Genomic DNA, 23,842 nt, shown 5'->3' with positions numbered 1-23,842 from the left:
GAACCTCGGTCTTGAATGAGAAGGTCTTGTTTCAAACTTGTTGATGGGCCGTATTGTGCCATGTGAGCAAGGTGTTCCACACTATTTGATGTGCAAGATTTATGGTCCAAGGAAGGCCAGTAGCATCTGAGGATGGTAAGTTTGTGCAAACCCAACATTGAGTTCAGTTGTGGGCATCGGTTAATGCCAAAGCCCACTGTAGAGAGGTATTGGCAAGGGCACAATAGGCAAAAAGAAAGATGTTCATGGGAAACAATAAGTGGCAGATTGTGCTGGTCTAACAGTATACAAGCATCATTTCCATTAGTAGGTAACAAAGTAGTCTGGAACTTTCAAACTGAGTAGGGTCTTTGGCAAGCTTTATTCTGACCAGCCACCTTCCCTGTTTCCTATACTAACCTGCCTCAACTTTCCCCTCAGAGAGTTTGCACCGTTATTCTTAAGGGAAGCTGAAGGGTGATGGACATTCTTCTGTAGCTGCTTCATGCTGGTTAGGGACAGTATAACCTGACTGATGAGATGTGAAACTCTGTGGTCATTCTACTGAGGTTGAGGGAAGATGAGTCTGGCACCATGGTTGGAACTGAATGAAATTCCCGCATGACTAGTATCTTGTTCTGGAAGGCATTGATTCTGGAAGAAATAAACTTAAGTTAGAATTTTGAAGATATGTGGTCCTACTAAGAGGATAAAGAAAATGGTGTAACCAGTCGTCCGAAAAAGAGGGGCAGCCGTGACATACTGGACCATGGGAATGAGAAATGCCAGGTGCTTCCAGAGGCTACATCCTCCCAAAGCTGATTGGCTTCATCTTCTAAGTTTCAAATGTTGTCTAGGAAACTGCCACCCCAGTTCCCACGGCAGTGGTTATGCCTAGGATAGCAAGGAGAGGTACTGCCCTAGACATAAACTCACAAAAGGCAATATAGGCAACAACTGGATGAGAATGTGGAAAGCAAAATAAAGACAATATTTAAGAGAGCCATTCTTTAATCTTATAGGCACATTCACTAATTACTCAGAAAATGAATAAAGTTTACCAAGTTTTTAACATGTTCAGTATACCTCTGCATATGACCTAGAATTTAAGAGATATTATCATATTCATCAGGTATATAGGTACAGTACTTAATACTAATCAATACACAAGTTTCTCTTTGAACTTGTGTTCAAAGATCTAAGTCCAGGTTCGCAATACCATAGATGTGGTCTCTCCATGGGAGCAGACAGTAATGCCAATTATGTCTGATTAGTTTCTACTCACATTACTTTGGTAATTATTGCTCCACGCGGTGTGTCCTACACACAGCCAGCATGCTGCAATGCCATTGACCCTTAGAGGGAAGCTCCCATGTTTCATGGGCCTGGTGCATAGTGCCCGTTGGCACTATGAAACAGAGTCAGTCTAGAGGCAGTGTCTGTTGTAAATTTGACCATATGGAGCCATTGGAGGCAGCTGTAGGAGTCTGAAACTGCAACATACTCTCCATCCACTTCAGGAGCATAACCAGAGATGTGGTAGATACCTTTATTGTTTTAAGGGTCAGTGACCAACCTAGTGATAACTGAAATGGAGAGGCACCATGTAGGGTATTTGGGCCTGGTTGGAATGCACAAGAGAGTTTAATGATATTGAACTCCGTCTTTCAATTTTTTAATACACTTTCTAAATACTTCTAGTGCAGTTTATAACATATTAAATATACTTTATTAGGTTAATTAATAGGTTTTTACTTTAGCAGTATAGAAAAAACTACTTTCTCCATTATTTTATGAAAATTAAGATTCCCAATGGAATCAAGATTATCTTCCCCCTACCATCACTTTAATATACAGATTGATGTGGCTTCTGATGTGGTTTTTTCCCTGTTATGAAGTTACTTTTTGTTATCAATATCAATTCAGTTTCTATTTAATAATGGCTTCCTGGAATTAGACATTTAAATACTTCATTTTAGGCAATGCTTTTACAAACTTCTTATAATTAACCATAAGTTACTTTTTGTTATTAATATTGACTCCTAGATTTCTACTTAATAATGATTTTCCTAAATCAGTCAGTAACATTATAAGCTTTCAATTTAGAAAATGCATTTACAAACTTCGCACAACTATCCATAACCACATAAACTATAGTTACTTCCTCTCAAGACAAATGTCACCTTTATAAAACACACTCCCTTACTATAATACCTTCTACATCTTTCTATATTCATTCGAGCTCTTACATATTTCCACCCTGATGAAAACCAGCCATCTTCCCTTAGGACAAAAACACATTCCCTTAATCAAACGTTCTTTTCCACATGCAGCCCATCCCCTTAGTTTCCTCAACTGATTTTACTGGAATTAAATCAAGGTTAGAAGGAAACCGTGGGGGTCGGAGAGGCTATAGAAAGATTATGGGGAGAATTCAGGATAAACTTTTTAGTTTCTTTCCTTTATATAGTTCCTTTATTCAGACTTTATGTGACTTTTTATCCTGTTTGGCTTCTCCAACTTGAGCTTCAGGAATACTCATTTAGCAATATAAGTGCTCTTTTAATAATTTCCATTTGTTAATTTAGTGTTACCTTTTCAAGGTATAAAAATGTATGCTGAATTACAGACAAACACAAAAAGAGTTAAGATACACCAACAAAAACATAATGCTCCCGAATTTGACTTAAAATTCTCACTCCTTTGGTATTGCTGTGTCCAAACTCAAACTCTTCATCATTCCACATCTCTGATTTTTACTGCTTTTACGATCTCCTCTAGAATCAGTGTTGCCTATAATATGCAAGCTCTGTCATGGAAACACTTTTACTAGTAACCAGTAGCCAGTTAAGAATACTTGAGCAGTATAAATGCAGTTAAGCACTAATTTAATAGTTTAGACAGGCAGATATTTAATACTTATATATTCTGGATTATTCTTCAGGAGTACACTTAGACAGACTAGAGGTTCAGGAGTAAGCTATTGATTCAAAACTGAAAGTACCTTTTAACACCTTGATAAAAATTCTGATCAAAATAAATTATGAATAAAGCTTAAAACATTTTCAAAATAACATCCCATTTAAACTTTTCCACAGTTCACAGAAGTGTTAGGAGCTTTCAGTTTTGTAATATATTTTAAATTGCAGTCTTACAAATGCTGCCAGCATTTTTTTTCTGTTTTTATAAAGTTGTCTAGTTCAAAGTTACTAAAATTTAACAGCACCGCTTTTATTAAGGTGGCTATCCAGATCTAATTAGAATTAACATGGAATCAAAACAGAGAACATTAATGCTGCTAAGTTTTTCTACTTCTTCAGCAACGAAACTAATCCTGTCCGTCCCCACTAGCCCACAGTTTCACCATCCAGGTAGCAGTGGGTTTGCAGAGTTGCTGCCAGAAGGTTTTCCATATCTCAGTTAACTGCTATTCTCATCAGTGTTTCCGGGGTGTCCCTGTTCTCACATGGAGTTCCACCACAATCAAGCAAGTGGGTGATCCCATATTCTCTTGGTGGTCCCCACTCATGCAGGAGGGCAGCCACCCCTCCCCACATGGATGTTAAAGGCCAACCTGGGATTTCCCTGTGGAATATCCTTACCCTGAGCCCATGCCCACTACTGCTGGTGGTCCTTTGGACTCCCGCCTGGCTTGCCAAATGTTACAACCCAACTCCTGAAGGGCATGAATTTTTGAGGCCTCAAGACCAATGAACACACCTGGCATTTAATCAGGCATAAGCTTTATTGAGACTTATGGACAGAAGAGAAGGCAGTCTGAACAACAGCTTGGTCATTACCTTGTGGGACTCTGAGCAGATGACCCAGCTAAGCTGTGCCTGGGACCCATGACCCAGGGAAACTGGGAGATAATAATTGTGTGTTGTTTACAGCTGCCAGTAGAAATAGAAAACTAATAAAGAATAAAACATTGGAAGAAATAAGTATCAGACTGGCACCAGACTTGTCAACAGTAACACTGGAGGTAAAAGGGGAAGGAAAAATAAGGTACTGAAGGAAAAGAATTTTGAACCCAGGAGTTAACTCCAGTTAAACTGTCATTTAAATACCAAGTAAGAATAAAGACTTTTTAGTAACATAAATAGAAAATCAGGATAAGATGACAGAAATAGACCTAATATAATAGTGATTGCAGTAAATACAAGTGGGTAAACTCAGTAATCAAAAGACAAAAACTTTCAGATTTGTTAAAAACCAATCCAAGATCCAGAAGTGGTTTCTACTGATAGACCCTTAAAAGGAAAGGATAGAGAAAGATGAAAACAAATGTCTGAAAAATACTTACCAGGAAAATATAAACCAAAAATGAAATAAGTCCATGGTAGCAATTGTATCAGATAAAATAGAATTAAAAGTAAAAGAAAAATCACAAGGGACCGAAAGAAGATGTTATGTTCTGGTAAAAGGACCACAAGTGATCTCCAGGAAGGATTTATTACATAAATATGAAATTTAAATCTATGAAATCATTTGGAAAAAATTATTGGAGAATTGAGCCAGAAAACAAAACATGAGGCAAAAAAAAGGACAGATTTTTACATAGAAAATTAAGGATTTGCGTGGAACTATGGACAAATTTAACTAATAGAAGAAAGACCCTAATAAAAATATTTCCAGTGCCTGAAATCATCAAGGGATTGATATTTAATGTACTCATGCAAATTATTAAGTAAAAGATAGGAAATCCAATGGAAATATGGGAAAGAATATATGAATGAGCATTTCACAAGCAGGTGAAGGCCAAATAGCTAACAGATATATGAAAAGATGCTCAAACTCCCTAGCAAGCAAAAAATGAAAAATTAATAAAACAATGAGATGACACTGCACATTCATGGGAATGGGAAAATTTAGAAACATGAGTAATACCGAATATTGGTGAGGATGTGAGAAATGAACGATCTAATGCAGTGCTGAGAGGAATTGAAACTAATGAAGCCATCCTGAAAAACAGATCAGCAGTGCTCAGTGAACTTAAGTATGTTGATTATCTTATGACCCAACAAGCTCAACACTGTCTGGAAATATACCAGAGGTGGACTTGTGGAAAGATCTCTTTCTAAGGGGGCATGTGATCTGTCATGGTATTGTTTGTGGTAGTAGGGGGTTGAAGGTAACCTAGGAGTGCATTATTAGTGAAACGGATAAGTAAAATTTGGTAAATATACAACCTGGAGTACTTTGCAGTAGTTCAAGCAACAGACCCTACATCTACGTACCACAGCATGGTTATATCATCAAACCATAGTTTTGTTTGGAAAAAGTAACAGTGCCACATGTGTAAATTATAAACACGTATACATAAATCAGACCACATATTTTACAGGGATGCATGTATGTATCAAATATGTTGCACTACAGTAGGTTGCCTGTGGATAAGGAGGCAGGGAATTGATGGACAGGGAAAAAAATAAATGAGAGTGAGGGCTTTTCATAGTGTGCCATGAACTAAGTGTATAATTAACTCATTTCTCTGCCACTGAGGCCTAAAAATAGAACAGATGAATGAATGAATAAATAAAATGCAAATTAGCCCACATAATGGTTGGCTGGCATATTTCTCAAGTTTCTTGGAAATTAAAGGTCAGGCACTTTTAAAAATCTTACCTGACTACTTACACACACAAATTACCCACACACACATTTAATATCCATTAGCTTTTTTTCTTTTAAAGATTTATTTTTTATTTCTCTCCCCTTTCCGCCCGCCCCGCCCAGTTGTCTGCTCTCTGTGTCCATTTGCTGTGTGCTCTTCTGTGTCCACTTATATTCTTGTCAACGGCACCAGGAATCTGTGTCTCTTTTTGTTGCATCATTTGCTGCGTCAGCTCTCCGCATGTGCAGTGCCACTCCTGGGCAGGCTGCACTTTTTTTGCAAGGGGCGGTTCTCCTTATGGGGTGCACTCCTTGTGTGTGGAGCTCCCCCATGCAGGGGACACCCCATGTGTCACGGCACTCCTTATGTGCATCAGCACTGTGCATGGGACAGCTCATCACACGGGTCAGGAGGCCCTGGGTTTGAACCCTGGACCTCCCATGTGGTAGGCAGATGCTCTATCTGTTGAGCCACATCTGCTTCCCTCCATTAGCTTTTAATAAAAGAGGAACTAAATTTCTCATAGAGACTGAAAAATAGTCCATCCACAGGGTAACAATAACACAAAACTGAAAACCACCCATAGCTTGCAACAATAACAGTTGTTCTCAGTAATGACTTCTACATATTGTGGGGGTGGGGAGCAGGGCGGGGAGCGTGACTGGAAAGTCAGGAAGACAAGGAAAATCCCGTGGCTCAGATTTTTGAAAAGTGAGGATGGGCTGGCAAGCAGCATGCTGATAGGCAGGTGCCTGTCTTCTTGTTTAACTGGTCCACTTCTCTGTTAGATTATCACGTGTGTGTCTTTGTCTCCCTTAGAACCTTTAGTGCTTTTTGGTGGCAACTCCTACAGACGCCTCCGTGCTGGATACCCTGCTACAAATCTTCCCCTACTGCCTTTGGAGGAACAGTATTATCTCATTGGGACTGTTAGTATTCTCAGGTCTGAGATCCTATGGGTGAGTATCCTGTGGGTGGCGATGTGGGCTTCCTTTGAAGGCCATGTCCCTTTTCACCTCACAGCCACTGGATAGCATTGCTTAAGCCCCTGATACGTGTGTCTGCATTTCAGAAGGCTTAGCATCTCAGTGGAGATTTAGGCACACCTGGAAGAGCTGCACAAGGGCAGGTACAGGTGGTTTTGATAAAATATAAAATAGTATACAGGTGCTGGGAACATGTTAAAAGAAGCTAGCATTTTGGCAAGTGGATAAAGACAGGCCTTTTGAGTTTGGAAGAATCTCTCTTTCCACTAGGTGACTGGCTGCTTTTGTTCCCTGACTGTTCTCTTAATACTTGCACTCACAGATTCTGTTTCCAAAAAGGAAAGTCAGTGTGTAGAACCCATCCGATCAGTTCAGGCTTGATTTATTCACTTGGTAACTTATATAATAATCACCTACTATGTGCCAGGCACTGTGCTAGGTGCTGGGACCATATTAGACAATAGACAACAACTAAGTCTCTGGCAGCTGTTGACAAATACCATGGAGATGATAAAACAGAATAGCATGTTACTAACTGGCAGGGGTGAGTCAGAAATGGTCTCTCTGATGGTCTATTTTGAGCAGAGACTCCCCCCAGACCCTACCTAATGACGATTAGGTGCCAACCTAGAAAAGAAGGGAAGAAAATATCCTGGTACAGGGTTCAGCAGTTTTAAAAGCCCTGAGGTATAACTAGTCTGGAGAGTTCCAAGGAACCAAGAAAGCCATATTAGAATAAGGTGGATGCAGGAAGGAATAGTGGAAGATAAGATCTGAGAGGTAGGCAGGGGCCCAGATTATGCAGAACATTGGGGATCCACAGTAATAAGTTTGGGTTTTATTCCAAGGGCAGTAGGAAACAGGAGGGTGGCATGAGTCAGTCTGGCTTTCGAGTAGGAAATGGACTACAGGGGAACAAGAATGGAAGCTAGAGGACCAATATGAGAGATGATAGGGGCTTGCACCATGATTGTAGTGATGGAGATCAAAGATACAGAACTGGTATATACTTGGACACAGAACCCAAAGTCCTTGCTTATGAGTTGTATGTCTCTGGGAGAAAGGAGAGAAAAGACTCAAGCATGTCTCCAAGATTTTTAACCTGAGCCATTCAGTGAATGGAGGTACTGTTAACCCACTTGAGTAAGACTGACAGTGTGGATTGAACAATGGGTAGAGGGGAGGAGGAAGAGCTCCATTTGAGTCATGCTAATATGATGATGACATTGTGACATCCAACACATCCAACCCTTTTAACTTACAAGGGAAGCCTCTGGATCCAGACCACCTGGGTTCAAATCCTTTCTCATCATTTACTAGCTGCAAGAGCTTGGCCAAGTCACATAAATAAATCTTTTATCTCCAGTTTCTTTATCTATAAATGGTGATAAAGGTACCTCTTTTCAGGGTTGTTGTAAGCAGTAAATGAGACAGCACCTACCTGTGCTCAGGCTTTTATATGACCACATTTCAGAGACTGTGAAGGGAGTCTTTATATTTTAAATTTTAGAATAGTGATATATGTTATCATTTCCCCAAATTTAAGTTAGTGAGAAAGGTGGCGTAGAGAAAAGCAGTTGAAAGAGGTTGAATTGTCTAATTGCCCATTCATTATTCCTTCCTGGCAGCACACTGGGATTTGAGCTTTCATTTTTGCCGTGAGAAGGTAGATATCCTCTCTTGGAGATCACTCCCAATGTCTCCTTCCTCAGCTGATGTGAGTCCCACCACCCTCACAGTAGTCCACACCATGGCTTGAGGAGTTCTATTGGTGATCTCATACAGTTTGTCTCTGGGTTTCTAGGACTCTTGTTCCATTTTAGTAGAATTTTTGAGTACAAATATTGTGAGAATAGAGGGCTTTTTGGAGGAAGAATTTTTTTTTTACAGTGTGACATTGTAGCATTTTGGGAAGAGCAGGGAACTTAAGGTTCAAACTTTTTAAAATTCTTCTCCCGGATATGTCTTGGGTGAAATCATTATATCTCTATAAGCCTCAATTTTCACATCTATAAAATCGTGTGCCTTTCTAACATCAATACAAAAATTAGTTGTGATATTGGATATGAGAATACTTTGAAAATTACTACATGCTGTAACAATGGCAGATGTTTTTACTATGTAAATATATTTTAAGTATCTAAGTATGCCAATTTTTCTGCAGGAACTTTGCTCTGGGAAGGATGAAAGTCAAGACGTTACAGTGAGAGAAAATTCAGATGAGGAACATGAATCAGAGGATCACGGGTGAGAGGATAGTGTTGACATGAGTAATGGATACCTAGAAGACAGTTTTATTAAACAGAACTAAAACAAGAGAAATAACATTGAAGAAAAATTTTAAAAATCCAAGTGAATCTAGAAGAGTAACCTCTAATTAGTCTGAGCTACTTTTCCCAGCTATTATAATTCATATTTTCTAACTGAATATAAAACACAGGTGATTGGCTTTTATTTGTTTAAAGCAATAAGTAGAACAAACTTAACTGACACACACATTTAATAATTTTCAAGTTGAGATAATAAGTTTCAGTATAGCACTTGATTCCTTTTTTCCCTTGTGAGTAAAGATAAAGTTTCGACATTCACAAATGGTGGAAGAGCGAGTATAAATTGTGGATAGCTGTTAATCAAACAGATGTCCCCCCTTTTGTGAATCTAATGTTTTCCTCAAAATTTGTTTGCTAACAAAATTTTAGAGAACTTGAAGCCTATATTCCATTATTTTAAATGAGACAATAAAATACATTTCTAATCCATAGGAAAACAGCAATCAGTTTTCCCAAGTATCACTAAAGCCCTAACACCTATTTAACAATCCACCAAGGATTTCTGCAAAAAAAGAAACTATTTATAATGCTAATTATCTAGCTATTTAACACTTGATAAACTCATTGATGAATATGTCTGTATGCAGTAGGCCATGATATTGTACATTGTACAATGTATGGGGTACAGTATTAGAAATAGGGGTTACATTTTCCTTCTAACTCACAGTATACATGTCCTTCCAAGCAAATAATAGTGTAATACATTAAGGATGTGCACTTCATGCAGATAATATCTAGCAAAATAAAATTAGGAAATAAGACTTTTCAGGAGGTTTCTGGTGATCGAAGTGGGGGTACCTGTGTGGTCTGGTGGTGAGAGGAGATAGATGGAGGCTGTGCTCACTGTTACTGTTTAGTGGTGGGAGAAGTTAAAGAAGTAAGGCTGGTGAAGAAATGAGTGAAACAGTATATATCTGAGTCTCATCTGTGTCTGGATCTAAGGAATGAATAGAACCAGAGGTGGATGGCTGTGAATCATTGAACCTTTGAATGAAGTGGGATGAAAAGAAAAATTCACACTGGCTGTCTGCCTATATACCCTTTGCTTTTGAAGTTCTACAACTATTGCTAACATGTCTCACTTGTAATTGTGTGTTGAATGTGAAATATATGCTTACATCTTGATAGCATTCACTTGCCCAGTGTAAGGAGTTGAGGGATTTGGGGATAGGTAAAGGAAAAAAGGTATAACCACTAGATGGCGGTATTGTAAAATAAGCGAATTATTGGGGTGACACTTTGATAGGTTGCTTGGGAGGGGCACTCCTTCTCAGCAGGAGACCCTCCAGAGTCTGTGGTATAAGAGACCACCAGAAGGGGAAGAGGGCAACGGAAACTCCTGGGAGAGAGGGAAATCCAGGGAGGGAGCTTACCTCTCTAGATGGTGATGTCTCTCAGTCAGCATAGTGGGGAGCCTCTGGGCCAGAGATCTCTGAGGGATAGAAGTGACTTAGGGTCTTACAACTACAGCTTTTTATTTTACCTATGACTCACAGATGTTGGGTGCAGTTTCACAGAGTATGCAAAGCTGGTCAGGTCTAAATGGCTACAAATTGCTTTTTTAGACTATTTTAAAGCTATTGGATTTGTCAGAATTTGAGTTTGGTTCTCGTGGGCTTTTGGGGCTAATGGTCCCAGGATGCTATAAAGGATTAAAGAGCACACAGGATCAGTACACAGGAGCCATCTTTGTTTGGCTCATTTATGTGATAGCCAGCTTGCATTTATTTCCGCAGAATCTAAAATTCCTTATAAAGATTTGACTTCATATTTGTGGTTCATAGGAGATGAGGTCGTGTGAATGGCCAAGCTTAAGACTTTTAGCCGTGTAACTCTCTTAATGCACTTTCTCCTAACTTTTCTTGTAGTCCGTGGGCTTACATCAGCCTTTTAGGCACAATTTTTTCCTCCGTTGGTTTCTCTACTTTCTTAAAAGAACTTTCACTTAATAATGTGGGGAAGAGGATTGCTATAAGGTATAACATGTTTAACATCGTGTACATGAGAAACTATTCTCCCAGGAGAATGGCTGAGCTACAATGGCAGCTAACCCATACCCTTTTTACCTGGAGTGCATCTCTTAAACATATTCTTGCTTACAACCTAAAACAGATTTGTTTAGTAAGTTTGGGTAATAAATTTTGGGTAAAAAATGAGCAGATTATTATACCAAATAGATAGTGAGAGTTAAGAGGGCAGAAACACTTGTATTTTATTTTTAAATAGATTTTAATTGGAGGAAAAATATTCTGATGCATCTATGACACCATTCTTCATAGAATAGAAGAAAAACTTTTTCTTAAGGCTTAAAATCATATCTTTTCTGATACTGTAAGGAATTACGACTTAAGTGTAGATGAATGCACTATAGATTCATCTATTCTATACTTTAATAAATTTTACTAAAACCCTTTCAAAAACCAAGCAATGGATTATTTAATGCATAGAAAGTAAGATGGAAAAATGACATTTAGGAAAAACAGCATTTAACTAAGAATTTCCCCAAATCTCCTGTCCCTTTCATATCTTTCCCCACTCTCCTCCATCTCTGTGCCATAACTCTGACCCCAGCCTCCTCAGTTCTCATTTAATTGATTGTTGGTGGACCTGACTGGCCCGTTACATTGAGCTCTGTAAGGCAGGACTTGTCACTTCCTCATCCCTGATGAGGACACGGCCTGACCACCAGAAGGCAGAAATGAATGTCTTCTCATGGAGTAAATGATTAATCGATTCTATCAAAATGAAAATCCATTCCATGCTGAGAGACCTTTCAAATATAAAGCATTATTGTTATAAATCAGGGCAAACCAGAATTGCTTGTTTTTTCATGGATTGTTCCCTTGTTTTTGTGACATTTTCAAATACAAGGAAAAAGAAAAGAGATAGTGGCATGTCAGGGGCATGGTTTGCATCCACTCTAAACAACCTTTGATATTCTGGCTCCTCTTTTACCACCCATGCCGGTTTGCATCTTTTGTGGACCCCAGAAATTATGTTCTTAAGCTAAGCCATTCCTGTGCATGTAAACCTATTGTCCATGGGACATTTTGGTTAGATTCATTTAATGGACTTAATTTTTTAATTTTTTAATTTTTAAATTTTTTTAATTTTTTGTCTTTATTTTTTTAATGTTACATTCAAAAAATATGAGGTCCCCATATACCCCCACCCCCCTCACCCCACTCCTCCCCCCATAACAACAACCTCCTCCATCATCATGAGACATTCATTGCATTTGGTGAATATATCTCTGAGAACCACTGCGCCTCATGATCAGTGGTCCACATCATAGCCCAAACTCTCCCAAAGTCCACCCAGTGGGCCATGGGAGGGCATACAATGTCCAGTAACTTTCAGTTAAGGGACTTTTCAATCAGATCACCTTTGATTAGATCACTTCAGCTAAGGGCCTTTGATTAGATTGCCGGACCCAGGGTGGATCCTAATCCTCTTACTGTAGTCTTTTATAAACGGAGGACTAAAAACAGCAGACACAGAGAAAGAAGTGGCAGAAACAGAGAAGAACCCAGAAGCTGCAATTACTGGAACACAGATGTTGAGAAGAAGCCACTTTAGCCTGAAGCTGAAAGAGATGAGGCGGGAAGGAGAAGGGAAAGAAGAACCATGTGCCTGCTGGCCTACAGCTGAGCTCAGAGAGTAAGTGAGCCTGGAGGAGACAGCAGAGCCTGGCCACCATTTTGCCTGACCTCGTGGCAGGAGTCCATGATCATCAGGAGAAGACCTTTGGTGGAGACAACATCTCAGATGATTCCTTGATTTGGACATTTTCACAGCTTCAGAACTGTAAGCTTTTAAGCTAATAAATTCCCACTAAAAGAGCCAACCCATTTCTGATATATTGCATTGGCAGCCTTTAGGAAACTAAGAAACCATTGGAGAGATGGTTAAAAAAGCAGTAAGGTACCAAAGTCATAGGGACCAAGAGCTACCAAAATGCTTCCCTTTACTCTGTAATTCCACATATTTTTAAAAGGTTAAGGAGCATTTTGCTAAGATGTTTGAAGGTTTTATCCATGCTCCTGAAAGAAACACAAAGAGGAGGCTTTCAAGTGTTTAGAGGAAAGGGTCTGTTTCCATGTAAGATCTTCCTCCTTGCATGTTTCAGATTTGAGGCTTACAGAGCCTTTCATTCCAGGAGAGACACTTGACAGCTGGAGTATTTTCCATTAAAACTGAAGATGCACTGGAGTGGAAGGTCTTGCTGTCTCAGACCACTGAAGGTAGAGTGAAGAGAGGAATACATGAGAGTTACAATGGGATAGGTAGAGAAGAGAATCCTTAGTAGCCTTCTCCTAAATTAACCACTGTTGGAGGCAAAAGTCCACAATAGGTGCTCTCTTACTTTGACTGTTACGTGTGTTTCAATAGATTATAGAGACTAAAGGGTAGGTTAGATGGTGATGAGGTTCAAGGGAACATTAAGCAATGAAGGGAAATAGGGCATGTTGTGTGTGTGTGCGCGTGTGTGTGGTAAAAATTTAAGTTTTTACAATATTAATTTCTCATTTTCCCAAGTTTGATAATGGTCTAATATTGGCAATTCTCTATGGTTCAACCTAACATATATTGTTTTAGTTTGCTACAGTCTGCCAAGCAATATACCAAAAATGGGTTGACTCTTACAGTGGGGATTTATTAACTTATACACTTAATTCTGAGACTGTGAAATTGTCCAAATGAAGGCATCATCAGGCGATGCTTTCTCCCTGATGTGCAGCTGTGGGCCATCAGGCACATGGTGATGTCCACTCACCTCTCCCCTCTCCTCAAGGCCTCTTTGCTTCCAGCATCTGGCTTCAGTGACTTGTCAGGTTCTGTGTTCCACTGATTTCAGCTTCTGGTTCCCTGGGCCTTCTCTCAGTTTCTAGGAATTTTTCTGTTTCTATAGCCCTCTTTCTGTATTCATCTGTTTATAAAGGATTTCAGCAAGAGAACTAAGACCCACCCTTGGTCATTGCTCAATGAAGTGATCCAATCAAAGTTTCTTAACTGAAGTGATCCAATCAAAAGGTCTCACCTAAAACACGTTCATGCCCATAGGAATGGCTTAGCTCTAAGGATATGATCTTCTGGGATCCACCCTGCTTCAAAATGTCACAGCTATGGTGGCCAGAAAAGGTCTCAATAAGAATGGGACTTTTAACTTAATACATGAAGAAAGTGGAGGATATTTAGGGGGGAATATTCTAGACAGAAGGAAGAGCAGATGCAAAGTCCCTGACACAGGAGCACAGTGTGCGTGCTCGAGAAACAGCAAGGAAGCCTGTGTGACCAGAGAAGAATGAGCAGGGCATGAGTGGTGGGCCAGCAGGGCAGAGAGGAACAGAGGATCAGATCACATAGGGTCTTGCAGGCCACGTGTTCCCAAGAAGCTGTGAGCCTTGTAAAATATGTCACAAATTCAAGTTAAATTTTATATTCACATTTTATATTTTAAAACTACTATTTCTACACAGAGCTCTAAAGACATTAAGGGCAAGGGGCTAAGTTTGGAAAGGCATATGGTCCAAAGTCTGTGTACAGTGATTCATCAATACCATTATTATTTTTCTATTAATTTAAGGTTGTTCTTTGTTGTTGCTCTTTAGAGCCAGCACATTTTGAAATTCCATCCTTATGATAGTTTTTTTCCCCCTTTATCTATTAACACACAAATTTTTCCATGAAAAGTATCCATGTCTTGGGGTAGGAAAGGGCTGTTGCCAAGAGTGAACATGGTGGAATTCCCAACTCCAAGCAGATGATTCCATGTTCTCATACCCACCTGAGAGATGCTCACAGGTTGACACCTGGCATTAGCAAATGAGGCAAGGCATTGTTGCTTTTCAGCCTGTCATCAAGGAAAATAATCCTCAAGCCCATCCCAGTACAGCTGTCATTGTTAGATTTGGAGCCAACCTCTCAATTTCCCCTTAACTCTTCCTTCTGACATGAACAGGGCTTTTGGTTCTTCAAAATGGAAGACATCAAAAGAAGTATGTAGAAGAAGGGACATTCCCAGGATTTTAGATTTTATATTTCATTGTGCTTATGTGCCCTCTAGCCAACCCATATTCCATCTTTAGCTACATGACAAATTTTTTGTTCATCTAGAAGCATAAAATTATTAACTTGATTTAGAATTAATATATTCTAAATTCATATTTAGAATTGATAAGAACAATTTAGTCATTAAAATATTTTTGAGAAGCTATATGTAAGAGTTTGTACTCAAAACTCATTGAAGCAACACATAAATTACTAAAGGTTTAAAGACTCATGAAAAGGAGTCTAATAAATATCAAAGCTTAGAAAAATCTGGGCCAAATTATCTGAAGTATTATACTATTTCATGAAGAGTAATTTTGGGTAAATATGCTGGCAGCTGCTTTCTCTATTCAGACAATTAACTATGTGATTTTTTTCTCATGGCATTCATTTGTTATCCTGCAATGAAGATGTTGGGCTGAGTATTAACCATCTGAAGAAATGGGTCAGGATCCAGCTGTCTTTTAACTTAATGATTTTTGCCTTTCCAGTTTTTATACTAGAGCAATCCCTTGCTTTGGTGCCATTACCTTTTTTTTTCCCTTTTCATTTGAATATTGCCCAAAACTACCATATGTATACTCCTTTACCAAGACTCACAACTACACAAATGTTATTGCTTCTAGGTACTTTTAGAAATAGGAAAAGAATACAAGTACACACTTAGGCATGTATATAACTGTATATATATAGGTTTACATATATATGTATATTTCATATCTGTCCATTGATCTTTGTGAGATCCTTTGTGTGTATGTTTGCATGTGTATATAATAATAATAGTAATAAATAATAAAAACCATGAGTTCATACTGATATCTCAAATTCCAGACCAACACCACAGGTTTCATTTTAGTCTTCCAATAGCCATGCTTCTCCAACACTCTTCTCCAACAGTCAGATTCTTGGCTCCCATGAACCCCAATGTATTTCCTCACTTTTTCAAGTCTAGAATGCCCAGAAAGTAGTTTTAGGGTTTCTAGCTCATGTCATTATGAAAAATACACCTCCTAAATTGAATTCAATATCGCTTTTTATTATATAAAATAATACAAAAACGAGTTCATACTGATACCTCCAATTCTAAACCAACACCACAGGGTTCATTTTTATATAAAATTTACATAAAATGAAATGCACAGCTCTTAAATGTATTATTCCATGAGATTTGACAAATGTATAAACCCGTGTGACCCTGAAAGCTTTATAGTTCAGGGTTTTAAATTTATATCTGTGATATATTTTAAGTTAATTTTTGTACAAGTTTCAGTCTTTTGTACTTACGGATATCTGATATTTTGAATATCATTTGTTGAAAAGACTATCCTTTCTCCACTGAATTGCTTTTGCATCTTTGTCAAAAATCACTTGGCATATTTCTATGTGTCTATTTTTGGCCTTTCAATTGAGATTTTAGTTGGTCTCTTAGACTATCCCCCATGCGTGCACATTTCAGTAATAACCAAGGATTTGGGGATTTTCCCTTATGTGTTTTCCTCCTTTCAAGGATTTCCTCTTTCACTTTCCAGTCTCTCTGGCATCTGGAACTCCATTTTCTGACTCCTAAAATGGAGATTCCCCCTATTGCTGTTTTTAAAAATTAGAGCAATTATAGATTTACAGAAAAATAATGCAGAAAATACAGAGTTCCCATATACTGCTCCCTCCCACAGTATTCCCCGTTACTAACACTTTGCATTAGTTTGGTACATTTGTTAAAATTGATGAACCAATATTAATATAATTACACTATGTATTATAGTCCATAGTTCACATCAGAATTCACTCTTTATGTTGCCCTGTTCTTTAGTGGTGTTATTTTTTTAAATTGTCCTGGTAATATATTTACAACCTAAAATTTCCACTTAAACCGCTTTGAATTATACAATTTAGTGGTGTTAAATGCCATTGCCTTTTTTAACCTTCCCAGCATGCTTAAGGAAAAATAAGTAATAAATATTGATTTGCATCCACTATATAAAGGTACAAAATAAAGCACAGTAAAAGTGATTTTTCCCAGGTTTCACTCTGTCTTAAAACTAGAAATCTGTTTCACAGCTCCTAAATTCATTCCAACATACTTTTGTCTCTACTACAGTTATTTGAAATCAGATAATACCTATGGAGAGCTTACTGTGTTCTCACACAGTTTGAAAGTTGCTCAAGAACTAGGAATGCTTCAACATACAGCATTTGCCTTTTATTGAGAAATATTTATTTTCTATCACCCTCCAGTCCCATACCTCTACCAAAACTAAAGTCCAACTTATTTGTTATGCTCTTCTTCTTTTAACCATAGGAACTCCAACGCAGCTCACTGTTACACATTCCTATGAAATGTTAAATACTTTTTTTTTCTTAATTGCTCAGATGCTGCACTACACAGACCACAGCAGCTTCACTTGGTTCCACCATTTTATAGAAACTTTTGGGCTAAGGTCTTCAAAAGACTACACCATGTCGCCAAACCCACTGGTCACTTCTCTTTCCCTATCGCAGTTCTTCTTTTGGAAGAATTTAATACAATTGACTGTTCCCTTCTTGAAATCTTCTCTTGGCTTTCCTGGCAATCACTCTCCTACCTCTTACCTCCTACCTCTCTGGCTAGCTCCTCCTCCCCTACCTGAATCCTAAAGCTGGAATTCTTCAAGGCTTTGTGCTAGACCACTCTCTTGTCTCTGCCTCTTTGGATGATTTCTCCTTGGATTTAATGTCCATCTATGTACTATTATTGATCAGGTTAAATCTCTCTACTAAGTTTACACCTTTCCATGGATAGGTATCACAAACGTAACATGGCCAAACAAATTTCTTGATTCTTTCCCTAAAATTTGTGCCTTCTGGTAGGTAAGAAGGAATATGGCACAAAATGAAGTTTGAGAAAAGGGCTATTATGAATAATGACTCCACATCAAGTCAGTTTATCATCAGCGATAGCCCTGTTGTTGTCACCCTTCCACACAGGTAGAGCCTGGCTTCAGGTTCTGCTGATTATAAGATTTTTCTCTTATTTGATCCAAGCCACCATCATCTCTCACCTGGACTACGGAAAACAGCCTGCTTGCTTCTTTTCTTGTCCCTCTCCCATTCATTCTTCACCTGTCACTATAATAGATCTTAAACTGAAATATGATCTTGCCCTCTATGCTCAGAAACTTTCAGTGATTTCCCATTTTACTTAGTATAAATTTCAAATTCTTTCCTGTGGTCCATAAGACATCCATGTTCTCCTGCCTATCTACTTTTCAAACATCAGTTTTTACTGCACTTCCACTTATTTACCATACGCCAGCCACACTGGCCTCCCCTCTATTCTGTGAATTCTGAAAGTTCTTTTCCAACCTTGGGCCTATGCACAGGTATTTCCTTAACTGGAATACTTTCCCACTGTGTTATCCCATAGTTGGCTTATGCTGATCCCCTTAGATCCACTTTTGGCTTTCTCCCATAGCACTCTGCCCTTTCCCTTCATTATGCATATTAAAATTTATAATTGTATACCCATCTCTGAACTATTTGTTCATTGTATGGATTCCAGTGCCTGCCCCCATCAAACTTACTATCTAGTGAGGAAATGTCAAGTAAACAAGCAACCATGGTAAAGTCACCATAGCATATAAATGTTGTTTAGGCTCTTTTTCAGTACCTTTGTTACTGCTTTCTCCAATGTCTACAGTGCCCTTCCTCTCTGTATTTTGTACACTCAAATCCTTCTCATCATTCAATACCCAGTTCAGTGCTTCCACTCTCTGAAGTTCTCCTGATGCTGTGGTTGGGAGAGCTCTTTTGTCACTCTCCAGTTTGCCCTGAGGTTGCAGCAACTGACTTAGCTCTTCTCTTAAGAATAGTAAGATCCATGAGGGCAGGATCCAAACTGCATTCAGCTTATGTCTCCCTCAAAACAGAGTAGCCACTCTGCATATCTGATTAACTCATCTTCTGATTTCTAGTATCCATTCATGTGATTAGCTGTGCGCCCAGCTTTGCCACAAAAACTAACGGGACTTATCTGCAGAATGAAAAATAAGTTTTAGCCCAAATTTAAAGTCATATCATATTTATATAGCCAATGCTTAGACCGTTCATTGTTTTAATAAGCTCCACACATAAAAGACTTTTTCTTTCTAACCTGTTCTGGGACTTGACCAGTCTCTGTTGCTTTATTTCTCCAACTGGCTTAAGAATCATCTTATAAAAGTAACAGAAGACACACCTTGAATGTCATCTTGGAGAAATGGTTGAGCGAGTAGACTATAAAGTAGAAAGAGCGAGATGCCAAATAAAACATGGGCTGCTTGGCAAACCTTGCAGTGAACATATGTACTCGGGCCAGGCCCTCTGAAGCCACCGGCTGTATTAAAAAGTTGTTCTGTTGAGTTTTGTGATGTAAAAATGTGTGCATTTCCTTCCTTTGAAGTGCTGTCAAGGGCATAATTTTGAAAAACAATAATACACTTTAATTCATAAAATAGTTTTGGGGCCATTTCATGCTGGAAAAAAAAGTTGATAACAGAACTAAATATGAAATAAAGAAACTATACAAGCAAATAAGGTACCAGATGAATTATAAAAATCAAAGCTGAACTGTCTGTTTGAGTCCTTTAGATCCCTTATTTACTCTTAGATTGGGCGATGCATCCCTATAGAACACCCTGTCTTCAGCTGGAAGGCTTGGCCTTAAAGAGTTATGTTAGCGGGAACAGAGCAAACTTTCTTTATATTTTACCACACAGTGCTGGTCTTAGTATAGTCTACTGTCTGATTTATGAATTTCTCCTGGAATGAGTTTTCCACAAATATATGATGGGAAACTGTGCGGCCTTGACATTCATTTAGCCTATGAATGTCTTTAGTGTTAGCAACTGGGATTCTGGCTGGGATCCAAGCATGTTCCAGTGACTCACCAGCCAACACTATATGTTACCTTCTCTACATTTGAAAAAGGAGCAGACCACAGAACACTAATCAGATTCTAATGGTGCTTCCTGTTTGTGTAATATTTCTGCAGTGTTCAGAAGAGGTAAATATCAGCAATATTGTTTTTGAGATGATTCTTTGATCTTTGCAGGAAGGTTTTTGTTGTCTGGTGTTTATTTACTTGCGTATTTTCTTTGGCATTAAGGTAATACTTATCATAAGTTCTTTGCCCTCTGAGGAACTGTGGACATCAGGCTAGGATGATCTGTATGTACTTCCTAAGTGTTAGGAATATTGTGCATTTCTTGTTTTTCCATTTTAGTGAGGAAATATCAGTGAGTGCTGTTAGAGATTTTTCTTCTTTTGATGTGTTTTTGGAAATCTGGTCTAACCAAAAGTCACATTAGAGGCATTCAGGATGACCCTTTAGAGAGTAGTGTTTTCCATGAAATGGAGTGTACTTTTGGTAGCAGTTCCTCCATTTGGACTCCATCCATTGCAAATCGCCTGAAATATATGAAGGGTGGAGCATTTGAGTTTTGTTCTTTTTTAGTTATATAATAACAGTGGTTGGAAGCAAGTCTGTTAGTCTACAACTAAAACAGAATTGAGTTTTCTTACCTATGCGATAAAATTATTTGCTTGCCAGATGATTTTTAAAGGGACCACATATTCTAAATAGTTGAAACTCAACATTTTATTTGTTTTAAACACTTTTTTAAATATGTAAACTCATCTGAACTATTCTGTATGCTGTAGGTTCACTTATACAAATATCACCCATATTTGTGGCTTGAGCAGGAAAAAGGGAAGGCTGAAGGGGAAAGATGCCATTGGCACATTTGTCTTCCACGTAAGAGCACCCATCCTCTTCTCACTGTGGCTAAGGAGCAGTGAGGAGTGTGGTACTCAGAGCAGGGAACTGGAGAGGAGAAGAAAGGCCAATTATTTCCCAAGCAATCTTATTTCCCTTTCTTCCTGTCTTCCAGCCCCAACACACACACACACAGGCACACACACACACACACACACACACACACACACTCACATCAATCCATCCTTTTTTGTCTCTGGAGTACTCGGTGGAAAAAATCCATACTCTATTTGCCAGAACTTGCACCTAAAAACGGCCAAGGTCTTTAAAATATAGGCTAACAAATGGTCTAAGTTACTCCATGGGAGTAGACTTAGCAGATTCAAATAGCCCACTCTTTCTACCAAAATATCTGAATGAAATGTCATACTTTCTTTCTCTTTCTCTCTCTCTTTCTCTTACATACACACACACACGGTCAATAAAGAAAAGAAGAAAGAAAGAAAAGAAAAATTTGCAAGACTGAAAATGGCCACTTCAGCAAAGGCAAAAAAAAAAAAAAAAGTTCTGGAAGCAGTCGTTCAGAAAGTGCTTACATAAGCAAATGCTAAAATGGTAAAAATTGGTATTTGTTGTCCATTTGTTAGTAAGAAAATGTGATCTTGAAGAATTTCAGGCCATCAAGATCTTTCCCAAGTTAAAACTGACTGGACTTCCCATTGCCTTCAGCAGTCATTAGGTGGAAAGAAACAATTAACCTGCCTGTGTTGTTTTCAAATTTTGAGATGTCTATTTATCCGTAATCTTTCATTGGAGAGATGTCACGACCAGCTCTAGATGATTTCACCAAAAATAAATTGTTGGGAAGCCTTCTTCAAAATGACTGGTTTGTCCAGTGACCAAAATCAATTCACTGAAAGCAATCCACTAAATGACCAATTTTACAAATTTACTGATTCATTAAAAAGCATGTTTTAAGAAATAATCTTCTTGAATATATTAAAAATGTTGGAAAACATTTTTTTTCTGAAAGAAACCAAATAGTAAATATTTTAGGCTTTGCAGGCTACAGAAGTTCTCTGTAGGATAGCATGTATAATTTTTAGAAATTATTTATTCTTTATTAGAGAAGCTGTGGGTTTACAGGACAATCATGCTTAAAATACAGGATTCCTGTGTAACCCCCCTCCCACCATCAACACCTTGCATTGCTGTGGAACATTTGTTGCAATTGATGATAACACGTTTTTATAACTGTACTATTAACTAAAGTACATTGTTTAATTTACAATTAACTGTGTAGTGTAGTTCCATAGATTAATTTTTTTTCTGTTACTCTATATACAATCGTACATTTCTCTGTTTACTCATTTTCAGATATATACTGCAGTGCTGTTAATTGCATTCAGTTTTATGCTACCAGCACCATCATCCATTACCAAAACATTTCCATGATTCCAAATAGGAACCCTAAACATATTAAGCCTTAACTTCCCATTCCCATTCCCTAAACTCGCCCCATCTCCTGAGACCTATATTCTAGATTTTGACTCTATAATTTGCATATTCTAATTGTTTCAAATCAGTGAGATCGTACAATATTTGCCGTTTTGTGTCTGGCTTATTTCACTCAGCATGGTGTTTTCAAGGTTCATCCCTGTTGTTGCGTATATCAGGACTTCATTCCATTTTATGGCGAATAATATTCCATCATATGTGTATACCACATTTTATTTATCTATTCATCACTTAATGGACACTTGGATTACTTCCATCTTTGGCAATTGAACATAATGGTGCTATGAACATTGGTGCACAAGTATCTGTAGGAGCTCCTACCTTCAATTCATTTGGGTCTCTACCTACTAGTGGGAGGCTGGGTCATATGGTAGTTCTGTACTTAGCTTTCTGAGATAGCTGCCACATAGAGCAATTTATAGTTCTTTACCATAATTTATCTGCCTCTTCCTCCTGCTCTTCCTGTGTGCTATACAGTGTTCTTCCGGCCCCCAGAGTTGGAAAATAATTTTTTCAGACTATTCCTACCATATAATAGTTGTTTGGTGAGTTCTGGAGCTTCCTACTCCTACCGCACCATTTTCCCTGGAAATGTATCAGCATGCAGGTTCATAATTGATCTGTTTTATAACCTTTAAAAAGGTTAAGAAACATTCTTAGCTCCCGACTTTGGCTTACAGGTCACAGTTTGAGGACCAGACCCCTATATTGTTAAATAATTTAAATATTTTTCATAAGGATATATTATTCTTAATTAAATGCAATGACTACATTCTTGAATATAGTCTTGTTAGCATTTTGAGGAATGTTCAATTTATCAAAACGTAAAAATCCACAGAATGTTTTACTATTCTTCTTATGAATAGAAACAGAATTTTAGCATTTCATGTGAGTTTTTAGTTTATACTAAGTCAGTATTAATTATATTAAGAATTCACTTTCTATTTTTTTGATGATTTAGCACTTTTCAGATTCCATCACCCATGTCACTAAAGGTTCATTTTCCAAGTTTACCCAAACTGTTGTTTATCTTCACTCTAATAAATTTCAGTGATATATAGTAGCTTGAAAGCTTTTAACAGCTTTTTTGAAGACAGCAGTGATAATTTGCTTGATCGTTTTTCCTTTTAACATTTTAGGGAAGGTTCCATTTATCTTTAGCTTAGCTCTGTACTGCTGTAGCTAGGTGGAGCAGGAGTCAAAAGAGGGGAACTTGTGCTGGGAAAAAGAAATAAAGTAGAGCCCAGCATCCAGCATAGCCTGGGCTGCCCATCCCAGAGGTTGGTGGGGTAGACTAGAGTCCAGGGGGAGTCTGCAGGCCCTAGAACCCTGAAATCCTGATTCCCTATCACAAGCTTAGCTCTTCTCATCCTGGCCAGTTCAGCAATTTCATCTTTTGCCCAGTTGGCTTTTGGCAAATTGAATGTTAAGAGATTGACTTTTGGTAAATTGGTCTGTTCTCATCTCAAAAAGCAAAGGGAAAAAAAAGCAAAGTATTTCCAAAAGTGAAGTGAAGTGGAGAAGGAGCCAGCAGGGGCTCCTTTTTGGAAAGAAAGGAGAGAATGGTAATGTGCACAAACTATTTGGCAAAGTTGGTAATAGCTCACTCTGAACTTGCAGTTGGTTCTGT

General features: G+C 38.2%; 1 protein-coding gene across 1 annotated transcript in view; it reads left to right on the top strand.

The window, feature by feature from the left end:
- Positions 1 to 23,842, top strand: part of PASD1 (PAS domain containing repressor 1) — a 78,490-nt gene that overhangs the window by 22,906 nt on the left and 31,742 nt on the right. The window contains exons 6-7 of the mRNA XM_058291216.1: positions 6,416 to 6,555; positions 8,747 to 8,829. Coding sequence (XP_058147199.1) covers positions 6,416 to 6,555; positions 8,747 to 8,829 — 223 coding nt within the window. The remainder of the gene's footprint in view (positions 1 to 6,415; positions 6,556 to 8,746; positions 8,830 to 23,842) is intronic.

This window comes from Dasypus novemcinctus, chromosome X (assembly GCF_030445035.2).
Source record: "Dasypus novemcinctus isolate mDasNov1 chromosome X, mDasNov1.1.hap2, whole genome shotgun sequence".
Lineage (NCBI taxonomy): Eukaryota > Metazoa > Chordata > Mammalia > Cingulata > Dasypodidae > Dasypus > Dasypus novemcinctus.
Note: the sequence above shows the minus strand (reverse complement) of the source record. Positions and strands in the feature narration are given on the sequence as shown.